The 25,291-nt window shown below is 33.9% G+C and overlaps 1 protein-coding gene across 2 annotated transcripts in view; it reads left to right on the top strand.

Annotated features, from left to right (window-relative positions):
• The window catches only part of LOC150079820 (phospholipid-transporting ATPase ID-like), a 194,797-nt gene that overhangs the window by 121,578 nt on the left and 47,928 nt on the right, over window positions 1-25,291 (top strand). For both annotated transcript variants that reach the window (XM_090383847.1, XM_090383846.1), the window contains exons 11-14: window positions 1,876-2,131; window positions 11,057-11,219; window positions 16,474-16,553; window positions 23,231-23,332. In XM_090383847.1, coding sequence (XP_090239973.1) covers window positions 1,876-2,131; window positions 11,057-11,219; window positions 16,474-16,553; window positions 23,231-23,332 — 601 coding nt within the window. The remainder of the gene's footprint in view (window positions 1-1,875; window positions 2,132-11,056; window positions 11,220-16,473; window positions 16,554-23,230; window positions 23,333-25,291) is intronic.

Here is a 25,291-nt window from a genome sequence, read left to right as displayed (position 1 = left end):
AACCGAGCGATTGTTCAGTATAGTGTGTAACTTCCGTATAGGCCTAGCTATAATTTTAAATTCGGTATCTTTAAAGAATCTGTTAAGCTGTTTGTGCCACTGTTCAACATATGGGACAGAAATAAAGTATTTTTTGATATTACTATTGTTGATTGGTGCAGTATTTTGTATCTTATCCTTAGCTTGTACCCTAATTCGATTTATTGTGTTAATGGGATAACCCCTGTTCAAGAATCTGCTAGTTAATATTTGTATTTCTGAGTCTAAAGCAGAATCCGTCGTTGAATATTTATAGGCATTTAGGAATTGATTAAAGATAATCGATCTTTTGTAGGTGAACGGGTGGTAGCTATTATAATGTAGAAGCATACCGGTGTTTGTGGGTTTTCGATAGATGCTAAATTGTATTTTGTTCGAGTCCCGGGTAAGCGTGAAATTTAGAAAGTTTAATGACTTAGTATCCGTATCTTCCCTTTCCAATGTAAATTTGAGTCTAGAATGAATATTATTGAACGAATGTAAAATGTCTTGGATAGTACTACTATCGGTAATAACTAGAACATCGTCTAAATACCTCCCATAGTATGTGATACGGGGACGAAAAGGTGTCAAATGTATCTGCTCAATCGTTGAGAGATAGATCTCTGACATTAAGCCACTCAGGCTCAAACCCATGGGTAATCCAAAAATTTGTTTGTGCACCTTGTCTCGAAAGGTGATGTAGTTAGCCTCAACTAATAGTTTAATTAAGTGAAAAATCTCCTTTATAGGCAGCTTCGTATAATTAATCGGTGTCGAGTTTTTATTTAACATATCCCAAATAATATCTAATGTGTATTCAACGTTTACATTCGTATATAATGAGGTAACATCTAATGAGAATAAATTGTCATTGTCGCCGAGTCTACAGTCTTTAAGATTATTAAATAATGTATCGTAATTCTTAATTCCAAATTGTATAACCTGTCTAAAAGGTTTTATAATGTTATATACATGTGTGGCTAAGGCTGAAAATGCCGAGTTCCTGTAGGAAACAATAGGTCGAATCGGAAATCCAGGCTTGTGTAATTTTACCTGACCAAAGAGTGCAGGAATATTGTATGTTCTGGACTTCAATTCCTTCAACTGAACCATAGTAATGTAGTCGTTTTTACGATATGTGGTTAACGTTTTATTGTATTGATTTACCAAATTGGTAAACAGAGTCGGGTCCACTTCACAATAAGTGGAGGTATCAGATACAACTGAATCTAACTTATTAATATAATCATGTTTATCTAGTATTACCACTGTATCTCCTTTATCTGCCCTCTGTATAATAATGTCCTTATTTTCTCGAAGTTCTCGTAAAGCTGAACTGTCATGTGTATTCAATTTAGGAAGTCGCGTTTCTTTTATGTTATTCACTACTTGGTTAACTTGTTGAATAAATACATCGTTTTGTGGAACACTACGAAGTCCAAATTCAATATCAATTACGCATTGTTTTTTTTTGGCAGCTTTCGAGGTGGTAAATTATAATTTAATCCTTTGGATAAAAGTGAAATCTGGTCCTGCGATAGTGTACACGAGGAAAGATTCTAGGAGAATATAAATAATTTAAATATTATTTCTTTTAAAAATGTTCTGATTTACTTTACTTGAGCATTGTTAACTAAATTTTATTACAAAATTATATATTCCCACTGTCATTTCAATTTTGGGCTATTTTTCATAGGTTGTTTTTCATAACGTAACATTTCCAGTGTACAACTAGAAATGTTATGTTATGCTTGGTTTTTCATGGTTATCATGTTATTTATGGCATTCATTATACTAATAATTTTGGTGATAAAGTTAGAGATTTTATTTATTTTTTTCTTTTCCCACCTCTAGTGTGGAAGTTATTCGTTTCTGTCATAGTTTGTGGATTAACTGGGATGAAAAAATGTACTATATGCCTAAAGATGCTCCAGCTAGAGCCCGCACCACTACTCTTAATGAGGAATTGGGCCAAATTGAATACATATTTTCTGATAAAACTGGTACCTTAACACAAAACATCATGGCTTTCAGTAAGTGCTCTATAGCAGGTCATCTGTTTGGAGAGGTTATTGATGAAGTAACAAAGGAACCAATTGAAATTACTGAGGTAATGTAGAAACAGTCTTTTCTACAAGATTTTGCTGTACAATTTTTATTTGTACCCTTCTGCTTTAATGTATGTTCATTTATGTACTCGTAGGTGTTTTGTGTTTATGTGAAAAATAGTTTTTTACACAAAAGTACTTGAACATAACTTGACTCAATCTCCACCCATCTGCTGAGTGCCTAATTCCACCCCCCCAAACCCTCTGGCATTTCTTCAGACAAGGTTGCTTAGCTGTCTTAATCCTCTTAAAATGCAAGTGAAATATGATTGAAAATGAAAAACGCACAGTTTTTCACTTGCTTTTCTTAGGTACAGAATGTCGCTGACCCAAAAATATTATTGGTCAGCAGCATTCTGTGCTCAAATAAAATAATTATAAAACTCATCTTGAGATCAGATAAAATGTGAAAGTATATCCAGTGGTGAGCTGTGAATATTTTAACAATGGGCTCGCACTTTTGCCGACTTTTTGATGTGAAACATCCTTTGGCGGGGGGGGGGGGGTTACCTACTGAGTAAATCTGATCGGTCACTGAAGTGACGTGACCTAAGGTGTCTGCCAGAGGTGCTTCCCACGCTCAGACCACTAGTCTGTGTGGAACACTCACTAGTAGTATGATTAGATTAAGCACATGATGCATTTTTCGTGACCAGTATGATATCTCGAGTTCTAACTTTTTGGAATTTTTAAATAGTACGTCACAATCGTGTGAAGTCATATAGTGACGCGAAGGATGTTTTACATAAAACCATCTACCGCATGTGCTCTGCACATGTGCGACTTTTTTATTCTTTTTTTTACAACTAGGGAAATATAGTAGATACTTTTTTTTTTTCTTTCATGATAAAATTTTAATATTGCCAATAAAAAATAACAAAAATATTTCCCATATTACAAATAACGAATTATTACAAAACATTGCACAATATAAAAACAAACTATTCTAGAAAAGGTACACAAAAATCAGATTACATGAAAAAAATATTGCACAAATATTCAAGAAATTTTTATTCTAAAAATTGCCATATGCAATTTACTTCTTTATTAATATTTGTTTTCGATCTTCTTTGCTCAATAGCTGAGCTATTATTACGGAGGAATGATTTGACATAACGATCCAGATCAAATTGAAGCAATGGTTTTCCATTTAGATGTATGGTCATAATCTGTAACGTGTTTAATTGTCAACATTATTCATTCATTCACACAATATTATTCATTACGCTGAAAACTCACTCAGCTTCAGCACTACTAATCACAATGGTTTCAAAGATATTTCTGGCTTTCTTAATTGTAAAGGGAATTTCACTCAATTTTAAAGATAAACGGTCTTCGACAAAATCTCTAAAATCATTAATTTTTTTTCATATTTTATCATAAAACAAATTTCTTATTCGGTTTTCACCATCTTGCCACAGAGACGAACGTTCTTTCATATTTCACAATTTCCAGTAGCATATGTTTAAAATTTCTTTCAATGATATCATTATTTTCTTTATTTAATTTAAAATCACCCTATTGCATTTAATAACTTATACTTTAAGGATAAAACAGTGCATTTAATAACTTGTCACGAGGTAATTTTACTGTTCTTACTTTCGATTTTGATTCCTTAATTCTTTCCATTTCAACATGCTCTCAATTTTACCTTCATAATTTCCTTCAGAATTTTTCAAATTAGCGATAGCATTGATAGTTTGAATAATTAATTTATCTGCTTTTAGCATAGTGATTCTGTAAAGCTTCTAAAAGGTAAGAGAGCTTCTGCAGGATATCAATCATTAGCACTAAATGATTAAGAAATTCCAGATTTAAAAGTTGATTTAACAATCGCGAATATTTAACTTCTGATTCAAAACTTTTGCACAATGCAGGATAATTCCCTTAACCCGCAATTACCATCTGCAAGCTGTGCAAAATATTGGAATCACTCAGATATTCAGCTACTGTGACCATGTAAACATAGACAGAGAAATTTACTGAAACGCATAGATCACTCACTTCTCCAAAAAACATACGCTCGTTTGTCGGAATACAGGGGAACCACAACACAGGTTGACCACAGGCTATTATCATCCATCTCGGGAATACGCCTTAATCTTCTGACTGGCAATGGAAAGCATACTGACTAGCGAGAACTAGACCAACTATTAGAGAGGATGGATAGATGATGTGGGAAGGTGTTTTGCTGGTGCTGTATAAGCTTACTTTCTTGCATCATTTGCCATTACTAATACTGTATAGTTATTGCAAAGCAACTGAATGCAAAGAATAATTTTGACATTATGTACTTGGATTTTAGAAAAGCCTTTGATACTGTTCACATATTATTATATAAATTAGAGCAGTTTGGTGTTCTGGGCAAGTTACTAGTGTGGATGAAGTGATGCTTAAGTGGTAAGAGACAGAGTCGTTATAAATGGTCACTGCCTTTCATGGACTAATGTGATGAGTTTGGTACCACAGGAATTGGTGTCAAGCCCTTTACTGTTTTTAACATTTATTAATGATGTAGCAATTTCAGGTTTTATGTCCATGTTTGCTGATAGATATAAAAGTGAGCAGGGTAGTTAATGACACTAACCAGGATATACTACTTCAAGAAGATCTAGATAAATCAGGCAGATAACTTGAAAAATATTTGGTAAAAAGAACTTGAAAGCTGAAAAACACAGCCATTCACATTCATGAGGGAAATTAACTTAGTTCCAGAATAATTCCTTTGCAAAGATTTGAATGCATTCTATCTGAAATTTTTCCCGAAAGAAACTAATTCATATGAACTCATTCCTTCCAATATTTCTTAATTCTGCCTACTAAGTACAGGGTGTTCAGAAAGTCACTATACACCTGTATGACAGCAATGTGTAAAATGATACCAGTCGCAATCGTGTGGTGTGATATGAGACCCTGTGCATCTAGTGTGTGTGTGTGTGCGTGCGCGTGTGTGTGTGTGTGCGCGCGTGCGTCAAGGTTAGTTGGCTGTGAGGTATTAGTATTGGCTGCATGGTGCAAGAAAGCCTATGGCTTATGCTGCACCAGCCAAAAAAAAAAAAAAAACCCTGAATAAAACAATGATAAAAAAATAATAAAATAAAAGGAAATTAAACCTATCATTCTATGCGCTTCCCTCACCCAAAGGTACTATCCAGATGACCTTTGAATTTCCCCAAACTGTCAGCCTCTACTACCCATGTAGGCAACTTATTCCAGTAATTTATAACTCGCTGGCTAAAATAAAACTTCCTGCAGTCCAATCTAAACATTTCCCCCCGTAACTTGAATTTATGTCCCCTAGTTCTAGCATCATTTATAATCTTAAAAATTTCGTCCTCATTCATTTTACTGATGCCTCTCAGAGCCTTAAACACCTCAATCAAATCTCCTCTAAGGTGTCTAGTTTCCAAACTCTGCGATCTACATATTCGAAGTCTTTTTTCATAAGGACACCCTTTTGCCGATCTCACCAGGCAAGTTACCGTCTTTGCACCCTTTAAAGAAGCTCGATGTCTTTCTTTAGGTGCGGTCTCCATACCTGAACACAGGTAGTTGATTGTGGAGTGCATTAACAATGGTTTCGCCATTGGAGGAGCATATTTTTTTTGATTGAGCATGTTTTTAACAAGCATGGTGAGTATATGCAAGGCATTTAAGAAAACTTTTTCTAAGAAATTTCTAAATATGCCAGTACAACTTTGGCATGCTGTGTGGGTATTAATAGACACATTTTGTGAGACAGGAGCTGTACACTATGCAGAGCATAGTGGAAGGCCACTGAAACTGACAGTAGAAACTCCTAGATATTTCAGATTCAGTGCTGAAAAATCCTTCAGAATCAATCTGGAAGTTTTCGTCACAGCAAAACATCGATCTTGCAACTGCACATTTAGCGATAAGGAAGAAGCTATGCCTTTTCCTATACAAGATCACAATTGTCCAAGAATTAAAAGTAGCAGATCACATTACTGCCACTGGTTTCAACAGTTCATCACTGAAAATACCAATGGTATTCTGTATCTTACATTCTTCACTGATGAGGCATGGTTCCATTTGTCAGGGTATGTGAATGTTCAAAATACCTACTTATGGACATCTGAAAATCCACACAGTCTATATAAAACACCTCTCCATTAGCAGAAGGTTAGTGTTTTGGTTGCTATCTCCAGAAGAAAAATCATTGAGCCTTTCTTCCTCAATGAAACAATAACCTCTGAATGTTGCTATTCCAATATTCTCTATCAATTCATTGGTGAACTGAATGAGGATGAAAACAAGACTAGGTGATTTCAGCAAGATTCTACTACTGCCCATACTGATACACAATCATACAGGAAATTTTTGCAGATCAAATAATCTCAAAAAATCTGTGGTCCCCTTGTTCAACAGACTTGAATCCACCTGAATTTTATCTGTGGGAAGTGGCAAAAAATAAAGTTTCCAAAGAAAGCCCATGGGCACTTCAGGAATTCCAAGCTACTGTAACTGCTTACATCAGAGGCATCGCACAAGAAGAACTAAAGAAAGTTTTTGAAAATAAAATTAAACATGTTCAGGCTTGTTTGAATGTCCATGGAGGTCAATTTCAACGTCTATTGTAATGGACTACTTATGTAAGTAAACCTGGGCAATAACAATTTTTAATAATAACATTAAACTTTCTTTCTTTTGAAATAGGTGTTTAGTGACTTCCTGAAAACCCTGTATAATATAAATAGTAAATTTTATCATTGATAATTAGATTAGGAATTTATTAATGGGTACTTAAGCAAGTAGAGTAACATGTATAGTTCGGGATTCTTTCTGCCAGTTAATACAAAATTCATATATTAAATACAGTGGATTTTGTTTATTAAGATCATACCATTGGTTAACTAGTTGATTTGATTATTAATGAAGTTTTTTTTTTTTTTTTTTTTTTTGTAAAAGTAGTGTGAGAAAACTAGTACTTACAGTAATCATAAATTTTACAAATCATACAGTAAACTAATTTGAAATATACATAATACAAGTACATATAATATAAGTGAATAACATTATAAAAATGTACCTTGCTGAAACCATGGATGAATTAATTCATTATTTTTTTATAATCACATTGATTTTGCTTTGAAATCTAAAAATTTTTTTGATTAAAAAATTAAATGTATACCTGTGACTTTATTTAAAAAGTATTAAACATGCTACTGGAGAAGAGCGACAACCTGTTTCTAGTAATGTGGGTATGAATAAATGATGGAATTCGGTTAAATCCTTCTGGAGGTCTGCTTGCTGAGGCAGCCCATGATGGTGAGAACAGTCTGCACTGTACAAAAACACATAAGAATGTACGTGGAATGTTTGAAGTTTGAATCGTGGAAAACTGGATATCATTAAGAGAGAAATGGTTAGGACCAAGATTGACATCCTTGGTGTCAGTTATTTCTCGTCCAATTTATTTCACTATTTTCAGTCAGACGATTCACAGTTTACTACTATGGGAATGAAAAAATCAGGGGAAATGGTGTGGCATTTATAGTGAACAAGCGAATTGCCAGATCAGTTGATAATTATAGATCAGTAAGTGACAGAGTAATGGCCTTCCACATTAATGGAAAACCGCTTAAAGTCACATTTCTTCAAGTCTATGCATCAACAACAGATGCAACTGAAGCTGAAATTGATCAGTTTTATGCAGAAGCTCAAGATGCGCCGAGTCGAACACCAAAAAGACATTGTATGTTCTTGGAGACTTCAATGTGAAAAAAGGAGACAGAGAAGAAGATGGGGCATTGGCAGACTTGGTCTGGGGGATAAGAACGAAGCAGGAAAGTCTGGTGCAGTTTTGTCAAGAAAATCGATTAAGGGTTACAAACGGGGTTTATCCAACCCAAGCGACATTTGTATACGTGGATATCCCCAAATGGATTGCACTACAATCAAATTGACTGTCATGTGCAGTCAAAGATGGGAAAAGCTCTTTTTCAGTGACAACATTATCTGGTGTAGGCTGTGGCTTGAACTCTTAGTAGCCAAAGTCAGACTCAAATTCTGTAACATCAAAATGAAGGCTGCACCATGGAATTATGATACAGATAAAATTTCACCATTATATGCAGTAGAGATAAAAAAAAAAAACAGATTCAACTCTTTTAATTACATGGAAAGGCAAGAAGATGAAATAAGAAACACTGTCACTGAAACAACACAGCAATACATCTCATAGAAAAAACATGCAAAATCAAGTAAGTGGCTGTCAGAAGAAACTATCAAAATTGCTGAAAAAAGAAAAGCTAAAGCTGCTGGAGATAAAGATGAGACAAGAAGGCTTAATGCCAAAGGGCAGCCAGAAAAGATGAGGAAAAATACTGAAACGAACATTGTAAAGCAATGGAAGATAATAACAAAAAAGGGCACACAAGAGATCTCTTTGCACAAATAAAGAAGATCCGGACACCCTTTACTGCTTGTAAGGGTTCGATAAAAGACAAAGGTAGAAATGAACTAATGACCAACAAGGAATTAAGAAAAGATGGCAGGAATACACTGAAGAACTGTATGCAAATAGAAACAAACATCAACAGATCAAAGCGAAAGGGCAGGATGAACTAGAACTGGATATTTTAGAGGAGGATAGTATGGATGCTGCAACAGCTACCAAGGAGAAAAGCCCCTGGAATTGATGGAATACCAATAGAAATGTTAACACTTTTGCCAATGACAGTTATCACAGCTTTATGCTAGGAGATCTAGAAAAGCAATATGTGGCCAAAAGACGAAGAGATCAGTGTTTATTCCAATCCTGAAGAAGGAAGATGCCCGAAATTGCTTGAACTACCGTACAAAAGCCTTGATGTCACATGTAAACAAAATTGTATTGAAAATCATTCAAGTATGATTGTATAGAAACATAGCTGCCTGATGTTCAAGCTGGTTTCCGAAAAAGAAGAGGCATCGTGATCACATTGCAAACCCCATGAATTTCAGAAAGATGTATACATGTTCTTTATCGACTATTCCAAAGCATTTGATTGTGTTGAACACGAAAAATTGTGTAATTCTTTGATAGAATTGGGGGTACTTGCACACTTGGTTAAGCTAATTAGATTGTACACCAACCAAGAAGCAACTATCAGAACATCATCTGGTTTGAAATTGGAAAAGGTGTGCAACAGTTATGAGGAAATTGTACATGGATGAGTCAGAAATTGGCAGCAGAAACATCAATAATTTAAGATGATACAAATCTGCGTGCAGAAAATAAGGAAGATCTAACAGAATTGATTTTAATGGTTAAAGATGAGAGCAAAAAAGTGGGACTGTAGCTTAACATCAAGAAAAAAAAAAAAAAATTATGAGAACAGATGGGACTGGAGAAGTTAAAATTAACAATGAAGAGGTCAAATCTGTTCAGGAATTCATCTATCTTGGATCTAAGATCGACCAAGGAGGACAATCTGGCCCTGAAATTAAAAGAAGAATTTTACTTGAACACAGTAATGATGAGCATGGAAAAGTTCTGGAAAGACAGACAAAGCCTAAGCCTTACAATGAAGATCAGAATGGTTAATGCTATAGTGTTTCCCATAACTTATGGGTGTGAAAGCTGGACAACGAAAGAAGCAGACAGAAGAAAAATTGATGCCTTTGAGCTCTGGAGAAAGCTGCTTCAAATACCATGGACAGCAAAAGTTACAAACAGAGAGGTTTTGGATTGCATCAAGCCAGACACATCACTAGAAGGCAAGATCGCCAATTTACAATTGACCTATTTCAGTCACATAATGCGATCCAGTTCACTGGAAAAATCAATGCTAGAAAAAAATCAGTGGAACAAGAAGAGGTCTGCAAAGAACATGCTGGCTCGACACCAAGAGCGACACTGACTGTCGTGTGCATGAAGAACTTGAAAGAAGCTGTTGAAGACCAGACAGCATGGAGGCAGCTCACCCATAAAGTCTCTGAAAGTTGGCTGCAACTGAATGGATGAAAACAACAACTTTATTTAAAGTTTAAATTTTTACATACCTACAAACAAACTAATATTTTATGCATCACGACACTCAACTGAATTATAAAGGATTAGCCAAATATTGTGGTAGGTAGGCAGTTAGGTTATTATAAGCAGGTGCTTTCTTTCTGAAGAGACTGCAATCATTGACAATCTAGAATTAACCTAATTACAGTATAGTACAATAACTTCATGGAAAGGAGCCAGCAGATGGCAAATAAACAACAAGGTGATTATCACATGATCATGTCTCACAGATGCTGTAGTAAAATGCTCTGTTGAGACAGTGGAAGTGAACACCAAGATTATAAACACACAGGATACTTATACATGTGTGTACTCAGATCACTTTGTACAATAAATTAGAAAGGGAAAATATACGTCAAAAATTTCTGGATTTTTAATAATCTTATCATTTTTCTGTGATTCAATAAACTAAAATTGTGATTCTAATAAGAAAAATTTTACAAAGTGAAGTATAATATATAAAATAAGCAGGTTTTAAAGCTGCTGATTTGCTTAAGTAATTCTTACAAGTGGAACATACTGTATTTATGGGATTTTATTGCTTAACAAGGATATTTTTTGTTCATTATTTAATAATTGTATAATGAAGATTATGAAACTTGTTCTAATTGTGCATATTTAAAGTTATAAAAATGTGCAATTTTATAGATTTTCCTTTTTCTTATTACCACTTTCAACAATAGAGTAAATGATCCTTAGAACCAAAGTTCTAAGAAACTATAATCTAAAATTCCAGTTTTGCTGAAGAGATGCTCATATTTGTGGTTGTAAATTTTTTTTTTTTTTTTTTTGAGCTATATGAATTTTGTGAATAATTTCATATATGTAGAATATTTTATAATTAAGCTAGAAAAGTGAAAGAACCTTTAATCAGCCATATTATAAATTTTATTTTTTGTTTGTATTTCAGGATTCTAAACCCATTGATTTTTCATCAAATCCTGTGTATGAACCAAGTTTTAAATTTTATGATAAAACTCTGCTTGAACACATAGCTAAGGGAGACTATAATGTTCATGAATTCTTTCGTTTACTAGCACTGTGCCATACTGTAATGTGTGAAGACAAAGATGGTAGGTATATGTAAATATGCATAATTTGCATTACTGATTAGTGGGAGATGAGTTAGATTAATATATATATATGTGTATATACACACACGTACACTTCTTTATGAAAACAGCAGTAGTTAAATAAGCAATGATTTAATTAGAACTATGATAAGAAACTTCATTGTTTTTCAACATAGTCTTTTCTTGCAATATAAAGTCTTCCATAATAATACTAATGCCTGGATACCATCACAGAATTTCTTAAGTTGACTTGTTGAACTTTCTGTTGGAGTGGAAGTGCTCACTCCCATTCCTCTCTGTGGTCTAGAAAGTTGATAGTCATCTGGATCCAATCAAAAGAATAAGGAGAATATGCTACTACTTTGAAATGCAGGTGATGTTGGGGAGAAAGCATGAGTAGCTCAGAACATAACCAGAGAAATTAATATAGGGTTGCAGGGTTATTATTCCAATGCAGGAGTGATGCAGTTGAAATAAAATAAAAAAAATTGCATGCTGTACTGCATTTAGTTTTGATCTTGGGGAGATCTCTTCTCCCATTAAAGAACAAGGACTGAGAACATGACCCTTGGTCTTTTGCGGGAGCAAAGATTTCCTCATGTTTGAAATTGAACATAGCATAATGCATGATTTTTATTTGAACCAAAAATTGTTTTTCTGGGGTATTTAGGCATTAGTTTCACAATGGAAGACTTGTATTATAAGAGGAGAAAGACTACTGAAAAATAATGGTTTGTTAATACAGATTTTAATATAGAGTTGTTTATTTAACTTTTGTGTTTTCCTTTGAATCTCCATTGTAAATATATTTATACTGTGACCAAATGTTACTAAACCATGTTATTGATATTAATAGAAATGTACAGTCAAACTTAGTTATAATGAGCATGGACATAAAGAGATCATGACTACGGTGACAAATGGTATCCCCAAGTTTAATTTTACAAGCATTTTATACAAAATTTCATGTATATAATGAGTATGCTTCATGGTATATTGAACAAACTTGGTCCTCATATTTCCAAAGTAGACTACTGAGTGTGATATATTTCTTCAATTTAGACCACAAAATTTTATGAACAACAGGACTTATCCAAAAGTAATTACTGTAGACTTTCAGTTTCTCTCTCTCTCTCTCTCTCTCTCTCTCTCTCTCTCTCTCTCTCTCTCTCTCTCTCTCTCATTTAGAGATACAATAAAAAAGAAAAAGTAGATCAATGAAATGTTAATTACAATAAAATGTAAGTAAATAAATGTTTACTCACAAAAGTAAATATTTTTCCCAGAGAGGGGAACCAGCTGACATATTTGTCAGTTGCAATTCACTTAAATTTTTGTAAACAGCATGTGAGATCCTCTTCACTTTTATAACAGTGACTGTTTAATGGAAATTGAACTTGCCATAGTGTTTAGTAGAACCATATACAGTATTGTATTCAGGTTTTTGTCACCAATGCCAAACATGTTTGGTATTGGTGACAAAAATAGTGATGATTTTGTCCTTCAACATGTCCATAAATAAAATATGTCTATCTGTTTACAAAAAAAAGTTGATCATTAAAGAGTTGGAAAGTTTTTTAAAAAAATGTTGCGGTTGTCTGGTTCATTTTTTATATAACAAAACACTTCAGTGTTTTGTTATATAAATCGTGGGCTTGGAGTAAAGTAGTAGAGTATTGTATATTAATGAATTGGAGTTAATTTCTTAAGGAAATTAAAAGCTTAGAGTGACCTGGCAGTGATTTTTGATTTGAAAATTGGAGAAGCTTGATAGCATGAGTTGCAGGTGCAAACCTTGGTTTTTATTGCTGCAGTCCTGCCAGAGTCAGCTTACATTGCTAGAGTAATTGTGTATATTCACAACCATGGTAGAATGATCATTGGAAAGAATTGTCTGGTTCATTTTTTTTTTTTTTTTTTTTTTTAAGACCTAGCTATTGTAGAATAGGTTTATATGTAATTTTAACATTTGATTGGAAAGCTGCATCCACAGGGAAATGAAAGCTGAACAAAAATCGTTAGCTGTACTGATCTGAATGGTTATATTTTTAGATTTTAGGAGCATGATAATGAGTGTCATGTTATAATATAGGGTTGCTATTTATAAAATCATCAAGAGCAAATTTAAAATTACTCCATTTTCTTGGCTAATAAGAGGGGGGGGATTTTTATTTTTTTTTTGTTTGGGTAAATAAAATACTAAAAGCAATGCATCTCTAAATATCAAATTATCTTTTATGATTCTAGTAAGATTTCAGTCTTTGGCCAAGTGAATTTGAGTACAATACAAATATTCTACTATATGTAATTTAAGTAGAATACTTTATTATACATTTTATTAAAAATAGTTAATAAATAGATATTTCTGTTTAAACTAAAGGGTAACTACTTTAAGCATGCATTTTGTTTATATTGCCAGTGGACTGTTTATTTTGATGGAAATGAACACCTTCTCTGACTGTTATAAATGTCTCTAGTCCTATATGGTCATCCAGGAATCAATCAGAAAATTTATTTATTATCTGGTTCTGCATTTTCTTATTTCTTAAGAAAATGCATGTATAAACTATTCTACTTAAACATAATTTAAATGGAATATCCATTATTTACTTAAGTTGGGCATTATAGCCATAATGCCATTTGGTAATATTTTATTATACAACTTCTTGATTTTAATCAAAAATTATTTTAATACAGAGTAGTGTTGGTGATTAAAATAAATAATATACCTAAATAGAAATAAAACCATCAGATATACATATGTAATTTAAATATAAATTAAAAATATGCAGTCATATAGCAAGCCAAGTAAGTGACAAATTAAAAGTAAACCAGTGCATAACACAGCAACAAGCAAACAAAGAAAGGAGAGGGGAAATAAATTGAAATAAGGAGTGTTGCAGAAGGAATACACTCCTAATATGATTTAGAGAAATGCCAGTTAATAAAAATAACAAAAAATATAAATTTACAAAAATGCCAATTAATTCAAATTTAGTAGCACCCTCTTAATGGCACCAGGTCCAATTTATGTGAAATATCACTACAGATAGAGATGAAAACCAACCACAACAACATGACCAACTGGATGAAACAAACATAAAATGAAATAGACTGACCATTGTGCCCCAGCTTGTCAGAAGGCCACAAACCCAACAATAGTTGGGTAATCTCTGCATCATTGCAACAGTAAACAAACCAATGCATTGCCAGCTTGATTGTTACACTAATCAAGTGAAAAATTATACTAGCACAGATCAGAGCACTCATATGACAACACCAAACTGCTGACACAAAGTAACAGTTAAATAAGAATACATCCAGCAGAAATTGAACTATAGATGGTAGTATGAGCAGTGCATTAGCATCTTGACTCGCTATTAACAAATTAACACAAAAATAAACTTTAATACTCAATAAATAGTATAGCAATTGCTTAATTATCAGTATTCCCCTCACTTATCTGTTTTCACATTGAAATTATAAAAGTAGAAAAAGTGAAGGCATTAAAAATATAATTAATAACATTAGAAGTTTAAACTACATTAATGATTTAAGACTGTGCTCGGAAGAAGAAGAGGTGCACCTCTATATCATCCATAAAAATCACTATGTAAACGAACTTAAATTGTTAAAAGTTGTAACGTAAAAACATAAGAAGCCAAGAGTCTAAACAGTAGACTTTCGTAGTGTACATCTTCAGTTGGCTTAAGGTATTAGCGAAGACTGAGCTTAAAAAAGAGTTGCCGAGTCCCATGATGCATTACTCAGACACGTGGGAATTTGATGCTTGCAAGACTCCATATTGGAGAAAGACTAACTGGTAATTTAGTATTCACTATTTCGCATGCTGTGTTATGATGGAATCATTCTATTGCTAACGTTTTGTATTGAAATATTTTATAATTAGAATAATGGTGGAATAAATTAATGGATTATGATTATAGACCTGTTCATGTTGTGTTAGTTTGGTATTTGATTGATTGGTCCTGAAACTATTATAATGATATGTACATGTTTGCTGTTTTTGACAAGCCATATTTTGTAGTGGTGCTGCCTATATAGCAAGCATCACAATCTGGTTGACATTTAATGAGATATACAATGTTATTGATGTCTTGTATTTGGTATGTGTATGTTTCTTTATTTTTATTGAAGGAAGCACAGAGTTTATTGTAAGAAGAGAATATTAGTGTGATATTTGTACCTGCAAACACTTTACACAAAGTTGTTTGGCAAATTGGCTATGATAAGGAAGTATGATATGGGTGTCCTGTGTATAATTTCTACACATTATTGTTACGGGGGTTATTGATATTGTATTGTACATATGATATTGTGTTCTGAATTATCCCATACAGTAGAAATTCAGAACACAATATCATATGTACAATACAAAATATGGCTCGTCAAAAAGAGCAAACACACGTGCATATTATCATTATAATAGTTTCGGGACCAATCAATCAAAAATTCAACTCACAAAACACGTACAGGCCTATAATCATAATCTGTTAATTGATTCTGCCATTCTAATTAAATTAACATCTAATTATAAAATATTTCAATACGAAACATTAGCAATAGAATGGTTCCGTCATAACACGTCATGTGGAATATTGAATACTAAATTACCAGTTAATCTTTCTCCAATATGGAGTCTTGCACACATCAAATTCCCATGTGTCTGAGTAATGCATCATGGGACTCAGCAACTCTTTTTAAGCTCAGTCTTCACTAATACTTTCAGCCAACTGACAATGTACACTACAAAAGTCTACCGTTTTTATGTTACAACTTTTAACAATTTAAGCTTGTTTACATAGTGATTTTTATAGATGACAACTGGGGCAATGGATGCACCTCTTCTTCCTCTGAGCATAGTCTTAAATCATTAATGTAGTTTAATCTTCTAAATTTTATTAATTATATTTTTAATGCCTTCACGTTTCTACTTTTATAATTCCAATGTGAAAAAGGATAATTAAGCAATTGATATACTTTTGAGTATTAACACAACGCAGTACTTTAAGAATTACTATTAAAATCTTTCATTGTAAAAATAAACTTTAACTAAATAGGCAATAATAAAGGGAAGAAAAAGAGTGTGGTAAATTTATTTATATATATAATTATTATTATTATAAATATATAATATAGAACAATGTATAAAATACTATAAGTAAAGTACTTAACATTGACTAAAATAAAACTACTTTCTCTGCAAAACTTTTTAATTTTTGTCTTCATAAAGGAACTCTTGATTATCAAGCCCAATCTCCCGATGAAGCTGCCTTAACATCTGCAGCTAGAAATTTTGGATTTGTGTTTAGGGTAGGTATATTCTTTTGCTTTTGGCTTCTGTAAAATTGAAGCTTGCTTTGAGTTGTGAAAAATATCTGTTGGATTGACTTATTTTAACATTTCTTATACATTACATTGTAATAATTATTATGAATAAGATATGCATCTTCAGTACATTATGTTAACTACTGAAATGCTCTGATTTCATTGTAGTTTTCAGTCATATTTCATTGGCTGGCCTGATACCTTCTGTGAACATAACTGCCTTCATCTTCCAAAAAATATATGGTTTTTTAAAATGACCTTTGATATCTGAATAGTATTCACAGTTTTGGATATTTTAAAACAGCTTCAGAGTTGGGGAGATATGAAAGTGAATGTATTATGATTCAACAAGGAAACAATGCTTTGATTTAGAATTTACACATGTGCATGTAACAGACTGCATAAAGAAATATTCAAATACTTTTGAACTATTGCCATTTGTTTTCTTCAAAATAGCTGTTCTCTACATTGCCATCCTTGCTGAGGAACATTGAAACAGTTCTGGAAAACACTTGCCAGAATACCTGCCATCATTACCAAATGTTTAAATGGTTGTTTAGATAGTTTCAATCTTTATGCAGCAGTAACCATTGCGTGTTGTTTTATTCTGTGGAAAAAACATCTAGAGGAAATGGATTTGGTGAATGTAAATGTAATAAAATGTTCGTTTGTCATAATTGCTCTTGTTTACATTGACCAATAGAATGGTGACAATGAACAGTGACAGATAACAATTTATTAAAGTAAAATAGCTAAATAAAAGTACTGAGATATAAACTATTCATTTCTGTAATAGGTGCACTTCTTAGTGCTTTTATTTACATTGTCCAATCAAAACATTATGGCCATCCCTGTGTTTTAGCAATAATTGGTCATTCTCCCTGTCTGGTGGCACACATGACATGATAATCCAGGTTCAATGTGCAGTCCATACAAAGTACTTGATTGATGTGGACAAGGAATGTGATCGGACAGACTTCAAAAAAAGAGTGATTGTCAGGTACTGGTTGAAGGGTGGCAGTATTGCAGAATCTACAAATCTTGTAAGCTGTTTGTGTGATGCTGTAGCTAAGATAATCCCAGAGTGGGTGGATAGTGGACAGAGCAAGAGGCACTTATGCCTCATTGCTATTTGGGGCGAACATAGGATGTCCAACCTTATGCAAGCTGATAAAAGGAAAACAGTGGAACTGCTGGCCATGGACTTTAGCCACAGAATGACCAGTGGTGTTCCCAAGACCACCATCCAGTGAACTCTCCTCCATATGGGACCTCGGAGTAGGCATCCATTTACACATCTGGTGAGTATGGGCTTGGCACACCCAGGGTCCTGAGCTGGATATCATCATTCTTCTCTTGGTGATTCCTTTCTATTTCTGACTCTCTCTCTCTCTCTCTCTGTCTCTCTCTCTCTCTCTGGGTAACTTGGAAATTTCTTTTTGGCCGGTGCAGCATAAGGTTCAGGCTTCCTTGCGCCATATGGTTAATAATAATAAGGTACCCATGCTTACAACCACCCATTGTCAATGATGCCTGAAGTTTACACCTGAACAGCATCATTAGGCCATTAATGACGGGAAAAAGTTGCCTTTACCAATGTATGGCATCACTCTGTGGAGAGGAACTCTGATGGCCTGGTCCAACAGACAGGCAGGTAGTGACTGTTTTTGGTATGGGGGGTTGTTTCCTGGGAATCTCTTGGGATCCTTGTTTCCCCCTAGACTGCACTTTGAATGCTCTAAACTACCTATCCATTGTGACTGATCAGTTACGCCCCTTCGTATGACTGTGTTCCAGCAGGATAATGTACTCTGGTATTGTTAAGAGAGTGGTTTGCCAAGCACAATATCGACCTTGGCCACTGAATTCACCAGATATAAATCCTATAGAACATTTCTGGTATTATATAGATCAACAGATCTGATGTTTGGATCCTCCACCATGGACTATCACAGAGCTACAGAACATAATCCTGACAATTAGTACAACATACCTTCTGCAGTGTTCAGAAGTCTTATAGAGCTCATGCCTCACTGTGTGTCAGTGGTATTGGTGGCAAGAGGAGGACACACCCACTGCTAGGTAGGTGATCATAATGTTTTGACTGGACAGTAGTTTTATAGCGTATTCCTTGAAAGATATGGTTCTATAATGCAGGATTGTAAGCTGATGAGTAAGAACTACTTTCCTCTATTTGTTGAAGTATTTAATGTTAAGAAAATTAAGATGGTGTTAACTTTAGGAGAGACCATGTGTTCCACTTGTTCTTTCTGGATCTTCAATTGTTATAAAGGGAGGATTATATTAAAATGAAAATCTGCATATATTACAGGTTAAATTTAAAATTAATAAAAAGCAATATAAGTTTAGCTATGCGTTTCTAGTTCATAAAGGAACTGAGCAAGAGAGGTTTAGCATTAGTAGAAGCATATGATGTGAGAAAGCAAGCTGTTTTAGCATCAGCAAAATAAAAAAACCTTCCCATTTCACCCATCCATTCACTCCAAAAGTTTGTCTAGGTCAGCCTCAAATTTATTTAAGCTGCCAACTTCCACAACGACAGATGGAAGTTTGTTCCAGCAATCAACCACCTGCTGGTTAAAGAAAAATTTCCGCACATCTATTCTACAACTGTATTTCCTCAATTTGAATTTATGCCCCCTCAGGTGCGGAATCTGAGCAAGAGGAAGAATCCCATCAGCATTGGGCTTGCTCAAACCATCCAATGCTTTATACATCTCATTCAGATCACCTCGCAGGTGCCTAATTTCCAGACGCTGCAATTTGCAAAAGTTAAGCCTATCTTCATAACAGCAACCTTTTGTTCCACTCACTAACCTTGTTGCCCTTTTCTGCACTCGTTCTAGTAGCTCAACATCTTTCCTAAAAGGAGGCCTCCAGACCTGTATGCAGTACTCAAGGTGTGACTTGACCATTGCCTTATAAAAGGCAATCGTTTGAGGATGTACTGCAGCAATGTCTTAGAAAGGTAAGCAATAGGGATATCTTTCTATGACATTCACATTGTGGTATTTCTGTACTACAATGAAAGTCATTTGATGCTTGACAAGGAATGCACACATGATTTGTTATGTGTGTCACTATAGTTTTTCTGATGGCATTTTTCAGTTTTGGAGGAAAAATTGAGTGATATCTGTAATGTCATTATGACTAGTTGGTGAAGGTAAAGAAAGCCAACACAAGAACGACGAGAAACATCAGAAAACTTATGCGGAAAATTAGTTTCCCGATACAGCACTCTAGTGCTACTGTAAACAGACGGTAGGTGTTATCGGTCTGGAGCAAAGTCGAGAAGGATATATTGATTGACAGGTAGGCGTGGCAAACAATGTGCTTGATTGGTGTGTGAACACAACACACGATAACATCGGGTTAGTATCATTTTAGTAGCACTCAGAAGCACTAATGGTAACTTGCCATTATGAACGCTTTCCATAATGGTGAAAAAAAGGTCAGGTTACCTCCACTTGAATCCCATGGGAGCTTGAACCCCCTCCTGAAATGGAGGGGGTAATCTAACCTTCTTTCTTTAGAATCATGTGGACTACCGCATAAATTGTTTATTAACATTAGTAAAATAATAAGAGGAGTTTACCTCAATATAGCACGTAGAACACTTCCGTATGATACCCTCCAGAAATTAAAATGGAAAAACCGAAAAAAATCGACAACTTACCAGTACATTAGAGTAAAATATAAATAATTAATCAATTTAACACAATTCAAATCAATTTAAAACAATTAAAAATCAAATTAACGCAATTAAAAGAATCTAACGAAAATATTCAAAACGATTTTCCTTCCTTGGAAAATGGAAGGAAGGAAAATCGTTTTGAATATTTTCGTTAGATAGGAAGGAAAATCATTTTGAATATTTTCGTTAGATTCTTTTAATTGCGTTAATTTGATTTTTAATTGTTTTAAATTGATTTGAATTGTGTTAAATTGATTATTTAATTATTTATATTTTACTGTAATGTACCAGTAAGTTGTTGGTTTTTCCGTTTTAATTTCTGGAGGGTATCATACGGAAGTGTTCTACGTACTATATTGAGTATTACAGCTCTGATTCATACTATCTATTGTTTATTAACAAAATTATTTTTTTATTACTGTACTTTTATTTTTAAAGACACTTGTGCGGATACACACATCATAACGTCAATCAACATCTCAACAGCTATTCACTATATATTGTGTGTGTGTATCGAATCTTTCTTTCTTTTCTTATATTATTTCCTAACCTACCATTTTAAGGTCAGGTTACAAAAAATAAAGAAACCTTTTCCTTTTTTTTCGTAACCAAACCTAAATCAACAGTATAGTAAAAACACTCATGAACTCCAAAAATCTGCTTTTAATAATGAGAAAAAAACATAATGAAGAACATAAAAATAAACAGAACAAAACTTGTATTATAGTTTTCATCAAAAAATCAACCGTTTTATTTTCTTTACAAATTTCTTCCATCTTTAAAAGATTCATCGCTAGTATTACCTGTTTATCCTTTCATTACAAAACTATTATGCACTGTTCTTTACTCATAAATACATTATAATACCAACCAATGACTACACAGTAGCTTGTCCTCTGTCGTGCCCACCACCAATCATTTCATCGTTTGCCATGCCTACCTGTCAATCAGTATATCCTTCTCGATTTCGGCTCCAGACCGATAACACCTATCATCTGTTTACTGAGCGAGCAGCGCTAGAGTCTGGTGTCGGGAAACTAATTTTCTGCGTAAGTTATCCGACATTTCTCATCATTCTCGTGTTGGCTTTCTTTACCTTAGCCGACTAATTCTATTCTGTGTACTAGATGGCTGATTGTTGGAGGTACTGTCAACCACTTTACACCTGCTGGGTGATTGGGTTTGGCAGTTTTAGGAGTTTTTCAGACAATCAAATCAGTTAGCACTCGTATAGTATAGCTGGAAGACAGAGGAAACAAATAAGTAGCAGCATACTCTGCAGACTATATAATTTTATATAGTCTGTGCGCAGTTTTATAAGTTTTACAACCTATAGGTATTCAAGTCCAATTCTCTAGACTTCTCAACCCATTTGAGATTTCTTGTATCAGTTGGGTTGTCACAAACTTGTCTCAACCCAACTGAGAGTTTCACTTCCCAAACTTATTTTATTTTATTTTTTTTAGGAGTATATATTTGGAGTGGGTGAACTAAAACCCATAAACATAAAAGAATGTAGTTGGCTTTACTTTCAGATTTTGAACAAAAAAAAAAAAAAAAAAATAGCCAAGATGTAGTTTAAAATGGAAAACTAAAATTTTATTAATTCTGATATTACATTGTGTAATAAGGTTAACAGAAGTTAATTAAACTTAAATCTTATGTAGTAGGATAAAAATCGCTATTAAAAAAAAAAAAAAATCAACCAACTCTATGGACAAAAAAGAAGGAAACTGAAACTGTATGTTAAATTATAATAGTATTTAAGTCTGATCTAATATAGCATAGAAATGGTGCTATTGATGTAATTGTTTTGATATAATTGATGTAATTCTTCCAATAAGAATTAAATGGAGATTGAAAGTGAACGTCATGTAGAATACTAAAATTTGCACTTATGCAATCACTGTCTTCTCCCACTTAACCGCCCTTTTATCAATTGTAGCAACTTACCCTTAATACCATTCTGCTCCAATTTGTACAGTAGTCTTCCATGTGCAACAGTGTCAAAAGCTTTCCTGAAATCTAAGTATATGATATCAAAATTATTTTTTGCATCCAGTTCCTTTGTAACCACATCATAGTATCTAATCAAATTTGTCAGACAAGACTTTCCCTTAACAAACCCATGCTACGTCTGAATTGTTACTGCAGTCTTGTCTATATGATCCTGCAATGCAACTTTAACCAGTGACTCCATTATTTTCCCCAGAACAGATGTTAAACTAACTGGTCTGTAATTACTTGTCATCATTAGATCTTCCTTTGTGAATTGGGGATACATTTACACATCTGTCTGTGGGGACTTCCCCTGAGTCCAAGGATGCTCTCATAATTATGGCTAAGGGTTTTCTTACTTCCTTTGCTGCCGCCTTTTATATAACTGGATAGATCCCATCTGCCCAGGTGCCTTTCTTATGTTTAACTTCAACAATTTCTTCTCCACTTTGCTCTCAGTTATTACAAAACCATTAAGCATCCTGTTACAAGACTTAATGAAATGCACCTTTTTAATACATAAAACTTAATTTCAGTTGTAGGCTGTTAAAAATTCTTCAGGTTTATGATGTGACTCAAACTACCTTTTCAAATGGATGACATATGGCTAAGTGACTGTGTACAAAGTTCACTTAATTAAATACAGAATTTGACATTAATTGAATATTGGAAGCATATATCTAATAATCTAAACACTATATTTTTATAATTAACAGAAACAAAAGGTATTTCCTTCATCTGTCCTTGCTAAATTAAATGAAAGTTTATTCGGAAATGGCTCTTATCATCTGCCTATTTGCATTTATCCTAGTTAAGTGTGATTTATTACATTGTAGTAGACAGTATATTATACTATTAGCTTGTATTTATATATATGAATTCTCATTTATATTTGCTCTTAATGTTTATTGTGTAATTAAAATCTTTTTTACTTTTCTATGATGTACAGCACCGTACTCCGTCAAGTATAACAATAGAAGTTATGGGGGTACGAGAAACATTTGACCTTCTAGCAATCCTTGATTTCAATAATGTTCGCAAGCGCATGTCTGTAAGTAACAAATTTTTTGTATATGTGATAACTGAAAGGAGGATTTATTTTCATCATTACAAAATTTCAATTTTTTTGAAAGGAACGTATTATGTATTTTGAGTTTCTTTGCCTTAAAATGTATTTAATAAACTTTTTTTTTTTTTTTAATTTGTTTTTATGTAAGCAAGTACAATTAATCCTCCCAAATCTGACAGTCCATTTTCCTGTACATTTTCTAGCAATTTTTAGGAAAATGGGCAAACCTGGAATTACCTGAGAATCAGAAGATTTAATTCTTGGATTGGCTGTTCAATCATACAGCATCAAATCTCGTTATCCTGGATCAAGATTTCACCTTAGAGCAGTACTTGAACTGGAAGATATTAACAAGCAGATTTCTAATTTTGGCAACAAAATCAAGATTTTCTATTTTTTGTCAAAAGTTTATATAATGCATGTAAATGTTATGCAGCAGTTCTTGTGAGTGCTTCATTCAGACACTTCTGTTTTCTTTTGCAGCTAGTAAAAACTAGTTAAAGGACATGCACTTAAACTGAGGAAAGAGAGCTTGTTCTAGACTGGATATCTTAAAATTCTCTTTTAGCCAAAACATTAACTGCATGACCACGGTCCCTCAAGGCTTGTCACAGATATTCTCTCAGGTATGACAAGCTATGGCTTGCAACCTGGGAGTCTAAAACACTGTTGGAACTGATGTTCAGGTGACACTTAAGTCAAGTGGACTGAATTCCAGTGAAGTCCAATCATTTTGCAACAACCAAATCCTCTGCTTGCATCTTCATGATGGTGAGACTGTTAGTAACTCTGGGTATAACCCCTGTATGATGGTCCTGAAATACTGCACATAGTAACTGGAAGTGACCATCCAGGTTCTCCCAATGGAGCCTTTTTCTCCTGGCCATTCTCAGCTTCATGTTGTTTCACATGAGAATGCCAAAAAAGATGATCTGTGAGATTTCTGTTCTTTTCTTTGGTTGGATTGCTGTTTTAAATCTTCTGATGTCAATGTTCATGCAGATCATGGCAGTGAAGTTATTCTTTTAGGAATGAAATTCTTTATCCCACAATCCACCTTAAAATCTCATCCTTTTATTTAAACCTTGGTTTTCCAGTAAATGTGCTAAGGCTGTTAAAAATAAGAATATGGCACATCGCAATTGGCTTGCATTTAAGTTTCCAGGTTCATTTTCTGCCTACACCAAAACTTGCAACAGTTGTAAAGCAGTTATTAATCAGTCCAAATAGTAGTCAAGCATTCTGGTCTCTTGCCAAAGCTGAGGCTACAACTTTTGTCTGTACTTCCAACTCTGTTAAGACCTGATGCTTCTATTGCCACCTCAGCTAAAAATAAAGCCGACTTTCTAGCATCCTACTCTTATTCCAACTCTTACATCGACGATCTGCTAAACCACCTCTTACCATTCTCAGTATGCTACACTCAATACCTCCTGTGGTCTTCCATCAAAAGAATGTCAAAAATTTTGAACAATCTTGATGCTAATAAAACTCCAGGTTCTGATGGCATTTCTTTACTTGTTCTTAAAACTTGTGCTCCTAAGCTTACTCTTGTTCTGTGTTGCCTTTTAACACTGTCCTATTCCATTGGTATTTTTCCTTCTGCTTAGAAATTTGATCATACCAGCCAGTTCCTGAAAACTGTGCCAAATCCCTCCCATCCAATTAATGTCCCATTGTGCTTACTACTGTTTCTTAAGCAATGGAGAAATCCTAAATTGTCTTGCAGCCTTCCATCTGATCAATGATCTCCAATATGGATTGTCCGTATAGATTCAGTCAGTATAAATCTACTGATATTATTGGCTTATGTCATGCATTTATTGACGAATTCAATGGAGAAGTAAAAGTTTGGTGAAACTCAAGCAGTTGCTCTTGATCTTTCAAAGGCTTTTGATCATGTTTGACAAATATGTCTGTCTCCTAAACTGCCTTTAAAAT

Source organism: Mastigoproctus giganteus, chromosome 10 (assembly GCF_048544385.1).
Source record: "Mastigoproctus giganteus isolate SK-2022 chromosome 10, ASM4854438v1, whole genome shotgun sequence".
NCBI lineage: Eukaryota > Metazoa > Arthropoda > Arachnida > Uropygi > Thelyphonidae > Mastigoproctus > Mastigoproctus giganteus.
The sequence above is the reverse complement of the archived record's forward strand: the minus strand, read 5'-3'. Positions and strand labels throughout refer to the sequence as shown.